Source organism: Anser anser (assembly GCF_964211835.1).
Source record: "Anser anser genome assembly, chromosome: 1".
NCBI lineage: Eukaryota > Metazoa > Chordata > Aves > Anseriformes > Anatidae > Anser > Anser anser.
In genome coordinates, this window is record NC_139720.1 from 146,172,308 (window position 1) to 146,187,920 (window position 15,613).

The 15,613-nt window shown below is 38.9% G+C and overlaps 1 protein-coding gene across 3 annotated transcripts in view; it reads left to right on the forward strand.

Annotated features, from left to right (window-relative positions):
• The window catches only part of LOC310896945 (E3 SUMO-protein ligase RanBP2-like), a 45,063-nt gene that overhangs the window by 28,459 nt on the left and 991 nt on the right, over nt 1–15,613 (forward strand). The window contains exons 25-28 of one of the 3 annotated variants that reach the window (XM_083829943.1): nt 10,056–10,124; nt 11,460–11,644; nt 12,614–12,772; nt 14,988–15,107. In XM_083829943.1, coding sequence (XP_083686069.1) covers nt 10,056–10,124; nt 11,460–11,644; nt 12,614–12,772; nt 14,988–15,107 — 533 coding nt within the window. Of the gene's footprint in view, nt 1–921; nt 1,196–1,338; nt 1,665–3,042; nt 3,634–9,702; nt 9,832–10,055; nt 10,125–11,459; nt 11,645–12,613; nt 12,773–14,987; nt 15,108–15,613 lie in introns of those variants that run through there. The other 2 variants (XM_083829944.1, XM_083829942.1) reach the window with 2 other exon arrangements.

Below are 15,613 nucleotides of genomic sequence, written 5' to 3' on the forward strand. Positions count from 1 at the left end.
CCTTAGTGTGTATAACAGGATGTAAAAAGTTCGAGATGGTTATAGCTTGTCTTTCTATAAAGAATAAAATTTAATTCCAGATCGGTGTAATTATTAAAGAAGACTGCCACAGCACAAATAAACAATATTTAGTATCCTATAATTTGAACAGCTAATCTGACGTAGTTTGTAACGTGTCTTCCTTCCTTCTTAAAAAAAATTGTGTGCCTTTCCTCATCTGTTTGTTATATTAGGACTCTTGTTGTTTTCTTTCTTGCCTTACTTGATGTTTCATTTCTCCTTCAATGTCACTTCTCCCTTCAGAAAAGCTTCTCTGTCACTTATTTCTCCAGTTCTCTCAAGTCTTCCATATCTTTGGAAGATGTCTTAACTAAAGAATGTTAGAGACAGGTAATATGCATACATAAAGTGACAAGGAGATACAGCTGTCAGCCCTCAATTTACTATTCACAGTTGATATTTATTCTGTTCAGATGCAAATGTTAAGTTCTTTAACAATCTTGAAAAGGTAACACCTGGAATGCTAATAGCACTATATTCTCACTTCTCAGTGTGCACATCAGTCGGCACATATGAAATTTTCCGGGGGAACATGCCAGAACAATTGGTAGCTTTCTTAAAAAAGAAAAATGCACACAAAAGGTAAAACCTCGTGCAGCACAGGGAAGTAGTGTTGCAGTGCTAGAATTCATTTCAAACACTGGGGCTCATTGGGCTCCTAAATTCTGAAAAGCTCAGGCGTTTTATTTCAGTGTATGATGAAGGTCTGTAGAGCTGTTGGCACAAAACCATTCAAGAAAGGAAAACATGGAATAATTTCCCATTGTAATATGTCAGAATCATAATAAGTGTGTAAGATGTAATCCTGCTGGTGGCAGCAGTTCTGGGAAATCATAGGTACTCTACTGTGCTGTGTTCTAGGTGGAAGTAAAATCAGGAGAAGAAGATGAAGAAATTCTTTTCAAAGAGAGAGCCAAACTTTATAGATGGGATAGAGATGCTACTCAGTGGAAGGAGCGTGGTGTTGGAGAGATAAAGATCCTCTTCCATACACAGAAGAAATGTTACAGAGTCCTAATGAGAAGGGAACAAGTTCTTAAAGTGTGTGCAAACCATGTTATCACCAAAGAAATGAATTTAGTACCTTCAGATACATCAAACAATGCTTTAATTTGGACAGCCACGGATTATGCAGGTGGGTTGTTTTGGTGTTTTTTTCACTTTTTTAAAAGATCTTTGTGTGGCTTTTTTCTGAGGAGACTATACCAAACAAAAGCTACTTGTATCTGACTATTTGGAATTAGAGCTAAAGAAACCTGTTCTTGGATTTATTTTCAGATGGAGAAATAAAAGTAGAACAACTTGCAGTGAGGTTTAAAAGTCAAGAAATGGCTGCTACTTTCAAGAAGATATTTGAAGACTGCCAGCAAAGCTTGTCAAAACTGAAGAAGGGACTGCCAGCAGGACTGTCAAAGGACACCAACCCCATTGTTTATTTTGAAGTTTCTGCTGATGACAAACCTTTAGGACGTGTAACCATGGAGCTGTTTTCAAATATTGTCCCTCAAACAGCTGAAAATTTCAGGGCCCTGTGCACAGGAGAGAGAGGATTTGGATTTAAGAACACCAAATTTCACAGAATAGTTTCTGACTTTGTGTGTCAGGTAAGCATAACGTGAAGACTTCTTGAGGGAACGAAACCCATCTGGTCTAACAGTGCCACTACAAAAATCACAGGATAGCACATGCTCGGTGGCAGCACAAATCTAGAGTCCAAGATACTCTTCTCCTTTCCCTGCAAGGAGATGAGCAATGGTGTAAGCAGCATGTACTGCCCTAAGCTGAATGCTCTTTAACTGTGTTTGCCAGCTGCCTGATGCTTTAGTGTTGATTAGTGCTGCCATTTTAGTGTAGAAGAAATAATGGAGATAGAGATTTCTTCTTCCCACAGACAAGGGGCCTGTTGCTGAACAGAAGCAGCAAGGAAAGTAAGGCTTCCCAAAACGAACATTCAGAGCCGTCTCTTTCCAAAGAGAGGAGCTTCCATATGCTCACCTGCTAAGAACACTTACTTTCCACCTTTTGAAGAACACTTTATATTTCAGATGACCTGCACTGCAAAATCAATATTCCATATATTTTAGATACTCCAATTTCAGTCTAAAAAGGTCTTCTATTTCTCGTATCATGCAGTGGCTTTGTCCTAAAAACTCTTAATGAAAACTGAGTATATCCTCCTGCATTGCTCGTGAATCCCGATGTGAGCAGCATTGCTGTTAAATCTTTGTGTGCATTTAGTAGCACTAGCAAGTTCTCCATAATTTCTGAAGGTTTAGGAGATTGATATCTGCTCACGTATACCTTCCCTTCACTCCAAAAATTCTTCCAAATATTCAATATGAGGTATAATGGCTTAAAACAGGTAAAATAATCCAAATTCCTTACATGCTACAATAGTGCTTTTGCATAACGCTACATCCCTCAAGACAGGGCACAATCTTTTCCACATTCAGAAATGGATAGTAATATACGAATGGCTTGTCATCAGAGTAAAAAACTCTCCAGTCTTGATTGGGTATTAACTGAATCTGAAGTATGACCTTTATTGTTCTTTTCTTTAAACTTTCTGCACAGAAACAGGAAAGTACTGATCAGTGGTAACATGACCTTTTTTGGGTGGTCAGTTTCGTGCCTGCAGGGACTGAGAATAGAGAGAATTGTGGTTGCCAGTTGTAAGGGCCGAGTGAAGCAGGAAGCAGACAGTGGAAATGACCAGCTTAGAGTAGTTGCCATGTGGAACAGGAAGATAAAATGCTGTGTTCAGAATAAATGAGAAACATCCCAGTAATGCTTTTTTACCATGAGCAAAGCTGCTGAAGCTGGAAAGCCTTATATACAAGTAAATATGGTACTTGTGATAACTAAGAATGAGGTTTTACCTGTGTTTTTTGAATGGAAACTCTTCTATTTTGGAAGAGAATGTAACTGTGCTATTGGTTGGTGTTTTGGGATTTGAATAAATGCTGTGCCTTTTTTTTTAAGGGAGGTGATATAACTAACCATGATGGAACAGGTGGACGGTCAATTTATGGAGATACATTTGAAGATGAGAACTTTGAGGTGAAGCACACTGGTCCTGGATTGCTGTCAATGGCAAATAGGGGTCGGGATACAAATAACTCTCAGTTCTTCATAACTCTCAAAAAAGCAGAACACTTGGACTTTAAACATGTGGTGTTTGGTTTTGTGAAAGATGGAATGGATGTTGTGAAAAAGATCGAATCCTTTGGTTCTCCCAAAGGGTTAGTAAGTGGAAGAGTTGTCATTACAGACTGTGGGCAAATATAGAATTCTGGCTTTTGAGTATACAGATGTTCTAGCAGTATAAATTAGTATTTAGATGTTATTGATTAATTATTTCAGCTTCTCTAAAAAGGACGCTTCTCTAAAAAGGACACTTCTGATGTATAAATGTAAAATTACAGCTTATGGTTGTTTTTTGTGTTCTAATTGATTTTTTTGCATGTTAAATAAGTTCAGACACTGGCATATTTTGGGTGTATTTGTGTTATCATGACATATTTGTATTGAATGTCAAATTTTAAAAATTAAATCTTAGTCTTGTTAAAATAACTATTGTCTTCACTTTGGCTTGTTGAAAAGCAATTTGCATAATGTGTTGCATACTTATTTTGAACATGCTAATTGCATGCTAATTGATGTTGATAATCTATCTGTGCTAATTGATGGTCAGTAAAGTGAAGGCCTTCGAAACTTTGTGAGCAGTGAGCTCATGAAGCTCACTGCAGCATGTTCATGAAGCATGCTCGTTTTGATGAGCAGTGAGCAAGCTGAGGCAGCTGGTCAGGTGCTGGTCAGGTGGATGCTATTTGTGCTGTCTGCAGGCTCTTTGGCACTTGAGTATTTTGAAAGGTAAAGAGCAGTTCTTATGCGCAGTCTTGGACACAGGATTTAGTTCATACTTGCTTGGGAAATTACCTTCCAGACCCACACATTTTTTTTGTATCTGGTATGTTAAAGTGGCTGGTAACATTTAGTGACAACTGTCTACTTGAGTGTTATCTGGAAAGCTGTGGTATAGAGGGGTGAATGTGCATGGGTAAGTTATTTTAACTTCCACCTTACATCTCAGCGCCAGGACTGTCAGTATTTTTTCAAAATAACCATTTGTATATAAGTTAGAGATGATAATAGACACTACATATTTCTGTCATGCTTTTTTTCTGAGGAAAGCGAGAGTAACCCTTCCCTCAGCCTCTCGAGGGAATGCTGCTTACATAAGCATTACACTGTAAGCCCCTAGCGCACAAACTTGACCCGTGTTTCCATTATATTGAGCTGTAACCCAACAGTAAGCCGCTCCTGTGCTCTCCCGTGTTTCAGTTCCACAAAACGGGAGGAGGAGTCGGCGTTGTTCCCCTTAACCACGCTCCGCCCGCCGCGGCCCCTCAGCCCAGCGGCCCCGGCCCCAACGGGCGCCGCCAGCGCCGCCTCCTGCGCCTGCGCGCAGGGCCGCAGTGAGGGCGGGCGCAGCCGTGGCGAGGCCCGGGGATCCGGGGCGGGCGTTGAGAGGGCCGGGGGAAAAGGCAGCGGGAAGCCGGTCCTCTGCCTGCCCCGAGGGGCTGCGGCCGCCGTGGAGCCGCGTGGTGGAACGGGCGGGTGGGATCCAGAACCCTGGGGTCTCATCCTGGTCTGAACTTGTTCTTTCCCCAGCAATCTGCCGTCCCAGGTTGTAAGCATCCCCAAAATGCAGCCTGAGCGGCTTGGTGCTTCGTTTTTGCTTAAAACTCATAAAACTCATCTGCCGGTTGGGTGTAGTAACACTTGGATCGTCTTAGAAGTTTTAAGTCATGTATGAAGCATATGCATAACTCATTTCTTTCCTATCTCCTGCTGCTACAGCAATTGCTGCCGTTAAAACGTGCTGGCAGTGTTAGTGAGTTTTCCTGAAGCCTAGTGGTCAGGCTTTTTCAAGGAGCAGGAAACTTTCATATCTAGCCAAGCAAAGAATCAAGCCCGTAGTTCATAAGAGACTGCCACAGGGACCAGACCAATTTACGATGGCTATCATTTCCCTTGCAATGTTACATGTTAATGTAAAGCACCAGAGAAGGCAAGGTCCATTGCACCAGTATGAATAAATGAAGTGGATTATGATTCTTCAGTTTCCGTTAGTACTGACACAAGCATTTATGGCTCTGCATGGTGGATTAGGAAATTGATCTGTCCATAGTCTAGCAACAAAGACCCCTCCCATGTTTGTGTTTCAAAAGCCTTTGACACTCTATAGGAAGACACTTTAATTTTGTCTTTTATCTGAGACAAGTGTTAGGGTTGTTCTCTTGCACTGGTGTTCCATGGGTCAAATGCTTGCAGTGTGCTCAGAGGATAGACAGACAGTAAGCATCCAAACTCGTGCTGCGAGGGAAGTTGTATCTTGTACAAACACCCACAAGCAATCAGAGATTGAGAGAGACAGCAAGCTGGATTTGGGCTAGACACATAGTTGGGTTGGGGGTTCAGATGGGTCCTGGGAATCATTAAATGAATTCAGATTTTTTTTTTCTGAAAAGTCGAACCTCCTCAGTATCTTGCCATTTTAATGATTGCTGTCTAGGATCGGGAGCCCTCCCAAACGTGAGGTGAAGATTTCTGTTCTTTAACAGCTAAAATCTGGATGTATCTGGCCTTACTTCCTCCAGAACAACTTGTCCTGTTTCCTTTTAATAGAACTCAGGTAGCATTTGGTGGTGCTGTTGATGCTGTGTTCTTCCTGAGAAACATTCTCCTTTAAGTTACAGAATTGTCTTTCTGGAACAACAAGTAGTTTTCAAAACTGATCTTTAGAAAGCTATTGCTGAGACTTTAAAGTGTAAGGCTTGCATGAGAGAAAATGCTAGATTGGTTTCTCCAAAGCTTTTTGTTACTTTGTTATAAAGCAGTATTTAAGAAAATATTGTAGTTAATTGCTTTTAAAGGATAGCAGAGAGAGGCAGTGAAATACAACTAAGATGATGAAAACTGCTTCAAGTCTGATCTCTTCTAATGTATGCTTAACTGATTTTGCATATAATCTAACAGTATCACAGATTTCTAGGTTGGAAGAGACCTCAAGATCATCGAGTCCAACCTCCGAACCCTTCTGTCATTCTTTTTTTTTTCAGTATGTGACTACAAGTTAAAAGGAAAAAGTAGAGCTAGAAACATTGATATGAAAAGCCTAGATGTGAGGATAGATGGAGCTGTTTACATGATTATCTAATTCTGTTTTTATGCCCTTATTTTGTGTCACCCTCATCACTGTATCTGATGGTATCTCAAATGTTTTTACATGTAACACTATCAGTATTGCCTTATCAGTCTGTGAGGAATACATTTGCTTCTTTAGAAGTTGGACTCGATGATCCTTCTTGGTCCCTACCAACTCGGATATTCTATGATGTTTATATGAATGGTTGTCATTGACATGTATATGCTGCAGAAAAAAAAAAAACACTTCCATTTTCAGTGGTACAATTTATAATAAGAGTTCTGTAACAAGGCATTTTAGCTGCTAAATAAGCAAGTCGTGACATACATTGTCACTGAAAATCCTGGTTATGCTAAATGTCTTTGTGCTTTCTTGTACGATAACCTTTCAGGACCAACGCAAAAGAAATATCAAGGTGAAGGCTCCAAAATATACGATGGTAATACCAAACAATGGTGCTTGGATGTCTTTTTTGAGATAAATGCGCACTAAAACTGTATTATTCCTAAGTTTATTTTAAGTACTTTTATTTTTTCATTTTAAATAAGTAGACACTCTTGAACGGGGATTTCTGATATTTGGGAGCCAGCTTGGGAATATTAACTACTGCATGAGGAACACAAAGAATGCTTGAAGAAATGTCTCCCGGCCTTTCTGTGTTTAAGTCTTGCTTGAAGTAGTTGGTAGCAGTCCTTCTCATATTGCATACATTTGACTTTAATTTAAAGATATGTATCTAAAATTTAGAATGTCTTTGGGTTTCTTGGGAAATGCGTGTTGCTACTGCATATGGACAGCAGGGAAAAACAGTGTATTATTAGACTTCACTTACAGATAAATTAGTATATGAAGGCAAGCTGTGAAACTTCAGAAAGACAAATTTGGTCTGAAAACTAAATAATACTTCCATCGGTTTAAGCTATTACAATAATTTATTCATTTGTCAGATCATTTCAGCATTTTTTGATTCCTGTAATATACGTGACTACGTGACAAGCATTTCTAATAAGTCCTTGATGATTTCTCAATGTCAGCTTCTCAAATGCAAAATATAATTATTGTTATTTTATATATTCTGCAGATGACATAGGCAGCTTACTGGAAAAGACAGCTATGTCTTTATCCAAATGTTTTGATTATTCAAAGTCAGAATTCACTGGAAGTGGAAGAGGTCTAGGAATAGAAGACAAGACCATTAATTGTTCTGGAACTGATGCATTTCAAAATACAGGTATGTGTGTGGAAACAGGTAATAAATACTGAGTTTCAAATATTGTGCAAAGTACAACACGCAATTTTATTAGTTTCTATTAAATGCATTTCTGTTCAGTTTAGAAATATAATAATCAGTTAAAATATACTTTTAACATAGAGGTTTAACCTTTCCTTTAATATGTTTTGTTCCTTTAGAATGTTTAGGAGGTCCAGACATACTTAATGCAATTATAACATACGTTTTAAAAAGAAATATTAAACGCTTATGCAATTGATTGCCAGATGATTCTATAATATAAATGAAAAAACTGGTTTGTTTTTTTTTTAAGTAGCTAGCTGCATTAACAGGTATTATAAGTCTGTAAATCAGATGTCATTTGTCAGTTTAAGTATTGAAAACTGGCCGCGGGTGGAGAGAAGGGGTGAGCTGTTGTTCAGCTAACTCAGGGAAGTCTAAACATCGTGAAGATGACCAGCTACCATTAATTCACTGCAAATGTTTGAAAGTGCTGCCACGACTGGAGCAGACTGTGAATCAGTGTAGCTGTGTCTCTTATGGAAAGTTTTAGCCTTAGAAGAATACTTGCTAAATTCCCTTGAAAGTGGGTATGGAAGTGGAGACAGACAGCCAACTAACCCTAATAATAAGAGTAATAATACAAGTGCAGAAGACAGAATTTGCTTGCTTTCATGCTAATGGTTATTTTGGAAGTGCCTCTAACTTTAGTGTTGCATAAGTGGGTATCTGGATAGATACTGTAACAAAGGAGGTCTGTTTTTTGAGGATGTGTGGTTCTATGTGCTAGAAAGAGGTGGTAGATATTGGGCTATCAGAAATATAAGTAAATGTTGAAGGAAGCTAGCAGTAGTGGCAGTTGCAAGATTGAACTTCACATCGTTGCATGGAAACTCTGATAGCAATAGAAAACCAGGTATTGCAAAATGACAATTCTTTAGCCACCCTGAGCGGAATTACCCTTCCGCTCTTTCAATAATGATGCTATTTGAAAAGTTCCTGAAGTCGTACTTTACGTTCTCCCGTGTATCACGGTGTTATTTGATAACATAGTTGCCCAAAATTACCTCAGTAGTCAGCTGCCTTACCAGCTCTTTTCTATTAATTTTTATTCTTTGCAGGAGACATCACAGGCAAAACTGACTTGAAAACTGAAGGAGAATGTGTTACTGCTCAGGAAAAGAAAACAGCTCCTGAGGAGAAGGCTAAAGGAGAAACTCTGATGGTTCCTTCTCCATCTGTGTCTGGTGCTAGTGGTAATACTAAGGGTGATAATCCAGAAGACTCTCAGACAGAAATTAAAATTGAAAACACTGAAGTATGAACTAAATTTCTATACAACTTTTTGTCATTGAATTTGTAGAAGTATTTTCACACTCGTAAGACCTGATACTTTTCGCTTTGTGGGGAATAAAACATGTATTGGGGAAAAGTTATTTGAATCCTCTGACTGTGCCTCAAGTCTTTGACACTGGAACTGAGGTTCAGATCTGAAGTTTCTCGGGGAGAGAAAGGAGGTGCAGCTGTTTTCCTAATATAAACAGCTTTGGCTAGTAATGTCCCTCTGAACATGTATGCAAGAATTAATTGATTTCAGAGAGATTTCAAAGAGAAATTGCATCTTTGTGGAAGCATACTGCTTCAGAGGTACTTGGGTCTCTTGTAAAGTTAGTGTCCAATGTGTGGTAAGCGTCAGGAAAGAAATTAAGAAAACTGTCAGAAAGCTTCCAATAACAATTTTTTTCCCTAGCTGTTTACAACTTTTTTTTAATGCGAATTGAGGTGGCCATCTTTAATTTCATCTAGTGTGGGCCCCTGGTTTCTAGTTGTTTCCAGATTGAACCCACCTTAATTTCAGTAGAATTTGTTGCCACCTATGTTGTCTCTAGGAGGCATAGTTGCATAGATGCACAGCTTGTTTTTGTCCAGAGTTTCCTGAAAATATCCGTTGAACGGAGTAATGAGCAGTTCTGAAGCATTAGAAGGGCTGTAGCGGAGTGGGAGTCAGGGAACTTAATATGGTGCCTATTTCGTGGCATCTTCAGTACTGCTGTTGTAGTTAAAGAAACTGATAGCACTGTGGGGGGGGGGGAGAGTTCTTCATTATGACTGTCCTTACTGTCCTGACTTAAAGTGGTTTGAATATTAGGCTCCTTCTTGCTTATTTTTTTTTTATTGCTTTACTCCTTATTAATCTCAGGAGAATGACGTCACCAGTTCTACTGATATAGTGCCTACAACTAAAGGAGAACCAACTGAATCAGCTGATGAGGCTATAGCGCACGTGCGGTCAGCTGAAGAGCCAGATTCCAGCACAGGCAATGTTCATGTATTGCAGGCTTGAGATGTCTTTTTTTTTCAATATAATTACTGTCATTCTGAGAAGTGATGTGCAAACTTTAAATATACGGGAAGGGAAGAATATTGTAGAGACTTCTGCAGTTTATTCTTGTTGACTACATGACATTAGAAATGTTTTCCCTAAAGGACTAGAAAAACATTTGACTTTCCCATCCTGTTTGATAGAAAACCAAATCTTCTCACTTTGTTTAGGCACTGCTTCAGACTTGTTTGCGTATCAGGCGTCCAAATACTCCGGAAACTTGGCTTTCAACTTAGTCGGTAAGTTAAGCCTCTGAGACAGATATTGAACAGGACTTCTGCTTCATACAAAATACCTTTGTGCACCAAACTTCTGCATATAGTTTAGATATGTAAATTTTGCGTATTATGTTAATTAGTGTAATTTTTCTTGGGCCATAAACCATAGGACTGTCTCTTGTGGTGGTGTACCACCCCTTAGCCCTGATTACATCATTTCTTATCTGTTAACCTTTTTCCTTTTTCTTGATGCTGCTTCTGGTTGTCTGCCCTTTTCTCTTCCTCAGTTGCCTGCCATCCACAACCTATCCTTAACTACTTTTTCCCCATTGCCCTGAGTTTTCACAGAATCACAGAAAGGTTGAGATTGAAAGGGACCTCAAGAGGTCACCTTGTCCAAACAAGAGGTCACCTTGTCCAAACAAGAGGTCACCTTGTCCAAACAAGAGGTCACCTTGTCCAAACAAGAGGTCACCTTGTCCAAACAAGAGGTCACCTTGTCCAAACTGCTCAAGCATCCTAGACACAGTTGCCCAGGATTGTGTCTGGATGTTTCTGATTTTTTTTGTACCCAAATTTCTATTTCTGCTGTCATCACCGAAGTAATCTTTGCCTTATGTGGTACCAGTATGCAGTTGGGCTTACAACATTTCATTCCCTAGAAGATCCCAATACTTCCCTTCAGTTATCTGACAATTTTGGTTATTTAACTGTTTGTGAAATCTAGGGGAATGGCTTTAAACTGTAAGAGGGTAGGTTTAGATTAGACATACAGAAGAAATTCTTGACTCAGAGGATGGTGAGGCACTGGCATAGGTTTCTCAGAGAAGCTGTGGGTGCCCCATCCCCGGAAGTGTTTAAGGCCAGGCTGGGTGGGGCTTTGAGCAACCTGGTCTGGTGGGAGGTGTCCCTGCCCATGGCAGGGGGTTTGGAACTGGGTGGTGGTTAAGGTCCCTTCCAACCCAAACCATCTTGTGATTCTTTGTCTAGCAATTTCTCATGCCATGTCCAGTAGTTTTTTAAGTCCCATTCAGTTAGCTTAAATCAATTGACTGGCCTAATTGGCTTAGGTCAGGGTCTAGTCAGCAGTTAATCACTTTCCTGAAGCCATAACAAAAAGGAAACTTTGGCTACATCATGTTTCAGTCTGTGCATAGATTGAGTCAAAAAAAAGTCATGGAACAAAACTTTGAGCATTTCTCCTTAATTCTTTAGGAGATTTTTCATTTCAATATTTCTTGCTCTATACTGGTCACTGTAAATGCTTAAAATACATGTTCACTGTTTTGGATCAGCAGTCTTTATTTATTTAAGACGATATTTTTAATGTAAAGTGTGTTCTTTCTCTCTCTGTAGATAACACCTTACCATCCTCTTTGGCTGAAAGTGCACAAGAAAATGGTGAACAGAATATTACTGGTGGTTTGGTAGGGAAGACTGAGAGTGGAACTGAAGCTCAAGAATTCAATAGGCAAGACCTAATACTACCTCACATCAGTCAAATTTATAACGAATTGTGTGTCACCTATCAGGAGTTCCAGGTAGGAACTGTAATGGCCTCAGACATTTTGTAATGCTCAGTAATGTTACAAAGATTCTGACTTTTGACAGAGAATTCAGAAATTACTAACTATATCACTGTCATCATCCACCTCTTCCCCTAAATTAGTTCACTGATTTGATAATGATGCCCTGACTTGGGTAGGGGTTAGATCAGATCAGATATTTGCTCTGCTTCAGGGAGTTTGAATGCAGTGCTATTACTCCAAGAGTTGTGTTTTGTGATGCAGTGTGGGCATGGAGAGAAACACCTGCAACCACTGCTTCTCCTGACAGCACCTGAAACTATTCTCTTCACTCTGGGCATTCAAGAGTGCTTGCCCTCTTGACCTTCTGTGAAGACCATCCCTTCTGCCTTTCCTTTTCTGCTGCTGATGACTCCCAACAGTTTATCCACCAGCAGGCTTGGGCCACTAACTAAAGAGTTCCCAAGCCTGCATTGGTTTTATTCTGTAACAGCTTCTGTGCTTTTGCTAGATTTCCTGCTGGGACTGTCTTTTGTACCATACGAGATCAAAACAATTGTGTGTATCTTTTTTCTCACCACTTTCCTGGGGGTGCTTCCCACTAACTGAAGAAACAATATAGTAATCTAGTGTTTAGGGCACTGGACTATTTTTTGTCTTACAGATAATAGCATTATCCAAAAGTTTTGGAAGCAAAATCCTACTTTTAGTTGTCTAAGCTATTGCTCGAACAGCCATGCAGAGTTGAATTTTGTATTTTGGAAGGCCAAGCAGTCCTGCCACAAATCAAAGTAGTTTGTGTTAGCGTTTGAGGAAGCTGAATGTAGATGGCCATTAAGATACTTATAATTAGTCAGCTATTGTGTAACACTACAATTAAAAACAAAACCTAAGCATATCTGCAGAGGAAAGAATTCTAGTTCACTATAAATCGATAATTTCATATGTTTTGAAGCCGTTTCAACATTTTTTTCCTTGGCATAGAGAGAGCGTTCAGCACAGGAGCAATATGCACTGGAACTTCAGAGACGAGAATATTTTCTAGTTCAGCGAGAAACATTGCTTGACAGACGTGAAGCAGCTTTGGCTGCAATAAAACATGCTGAGAAAGAAGTTCAGGCAAGATTTGGAATTATAAATAAGGTACAATAACTTATGTAATGATTCTTATTGCTCCCCATATATTTTAACTTGCTTGTAGTTTTCTTAAGTCATCACGTGTTTGCTGGATATAATGCTTATTTCTTTAAAGCGTTTGAAACCCCAAAATGAAAGATGGAGAATAAAAAGTAACAAACTGTTGTTAGGGTGTTTGGTGTGGTTTCCAGTTCAAAATGGTGCATTTAATTGTGGGATGTGTAGGTACATTTTCCTGTTAAAATCTGGAAATTAAGATAATTTGTTTCTAAATCTGCAAAAATTATATGACCTTTATTAGAGAAAAAAATTGTGATGAATCTCTAATTGTATGTAACTTAAATGATTATATTTGCATCAGCTCTTTCTGAAGTAGATTTTCTTGGGAAGGCTTTAAGACACATTGAGATTTTATGACATAATAAATTGCAAAGAGTATTTCTGGAAAAAAAAAACACTCGAAGTTCAACTGAACGTGGGGGCTGTGGCAAGAAATGAAATGGTATGATTTTGGTGTAAGAGGAGGTAATTATTGACACCGTTCTTGCAGGGACTTGCTATTGAATGTAGCTCTTGTAAAAAGTTTTGGTTGTTATTCTGAAGGTTGCCAAGAGAAGTGCTTTAATATATGTACTCTGCGTCTAAACCATAAGATCAGAATATAAATTCCTTTGAGGTGTGCATATGAACCTTTCCCACAAGCCATTGAGGGAGTATGTAGATACAGGAAAAAAAGGGAGAAAGGTGTCAGGGGAGCAGGACCTCAACTTTCAATAGGGAAGGAATGTGTTAAGATAGATGGTTCAAATCCGTAAAAGTGATTTTAAAGATGTCTTTAGAAAAAACACAAGTGGCTTTAAAAGTGTCACACAGGTTAGAGAAGTGTTGAAAAGCCAGGAGCAGTTAGTGGTTATCTGTAAAAACTTGTGGAGGTCAAGTGGAGTCAACTAGAAAAATCTGATGCCGTTCTTTTCAAATGGGAAAGAGTTACACAGCCATCAACTTAATGTTGGTTCTCAGCTAAATAAATAAATATATGTCCTGGCAAGCTATGAACAAACCATGCGAAGTGCCATGCCAAAAACACTGCAGTAAATGGCAACGAGCTTGTGTTAATCCTAAATTGTCAAATCAGTGTGATTTCCATTAGGACAAGGTAACAGGCATGGCTAGTAGAGGAGTACTAGTTATATGTATGTCTAGACTTTGCTGTATTGTTTCTGGTACAGTTTTACGTGGCGTTTTCATAATCATATTAGAAAAGTATGACAGCTGAAATAAGGTTGGTGGTAAGGTGTAGTGAGACAGTGTTTCACAGCTGAAGGAATGTACATAGTAGATTCTGGAATAGTCTCTTTTGGGTCCAGTATTGGGTGTTTTCAGTGAGAAGTGTGATGGTGAGAAAGAGCACGCTTGTTAAACTTGAAGCGAATAGCAAGCGAGGGAGAATTTCAAGCATGCTGAAAAAGAAGGTTAGGATTAAAATTGATCTTGACAAATTGAAGAGGTAGTAGGTCTGAGAAAAGCGCAATGCTTCAGAGGCAAGAGTGTGCAGTATTGCATTTGAACAGAAATATCATCTGTACACATGCAGGGTGATGAACAAATGCAGGGACACGTGAACATGCCAATCTTTGGCTACATAAAAGGCTGCCACAAAGAGAAAGAAAGTAATCTTTTTTTTTTCCATGTCTGTGATAGAAGTAGTGGCAGGGTAAGTATGAGGAAAAACTAGATTAAAACAAAAGCAGTCAACCACTGGGTCAGAGAGGTCAGTAAGACTGGTGCTTCCAGTATTTGCAGGTCTTCAGAACAGACTAGACAAACATTTGGCAGGAATGAAGTGATACAGTTGATTATGATATGGATGGTACCCGATTTAATAATGGAATTGGATGGTTTAGACATCCTGGCACCACCTACAGCAACCCAGTGGCCTGTGCAATTATTGCCAAATCCCTGAAGCACTGTGAAATTATCGTCAAAACCCCGAATATGCAAGCCCTATGGCTCCCATTTTTCTTTCTGTTTCTTCTTACTACGTGGTGTGGATGTTGCTTTCTTCACTACTGGTTGTATGTGCAGATTGGACCATGCAGAATTACAAATTTGATCTTTGGAAGTTTGTCCTATTATTTTAACAGTAAAATGGAACTTAGTTGAGAATTATTTCTAAAATACGCTCTTGTTAATCATGCTTTAACATTTGATATTTCTATAGCAACATGATACCGAAATGAACCGAATGAAAGAAACCTTGAGAGGAGTGGCTGAGGAAAATAGTAGACTGAAGTCATCATTTAACTCTGTGATGGATGAGAATGATTCCCTAAAAAAACAGGCAAGATTAATTATTTCCTGTTATTAGTAGCTTTAGAAGTTACAGTCAACAATTTTAAACGTTTGAACAAGTTGTTTGCAAAATTGCTGATTTTGTTTCTGTAAGACAAGAATTGTGTGAATGGTTGTAATTACTTTCTGCTTCATTTTCTAGCACGTGAAATTTAGTCTCTCAGATCTTTTCCAGTATTAAAGAAATTAGAGTTAGTCCCCTGACCCTGTAGCAACAGGTGATTTTAGGAAAGACTAACCATATCCTTTGAAGCAAACTGAGATTGGATAGAGAGAAAGTATTTTATAATGGAAGCCACCCTGTGCTGAATTGCTCTGCTGATTCTATTAAATAAAAAGTAGTATGTGTATTTCTAATTCCATGATTACTCAGTATCTTCAGTTATTTTTGAAAGTGTTAATTAAAGGAATATTTTCTCTGTTCTTAAAGACACGCTGAGACAGTGGTTCACAATAATACAGAGTTAAAGTTTTCTTCTCACTTGACTTAAATCT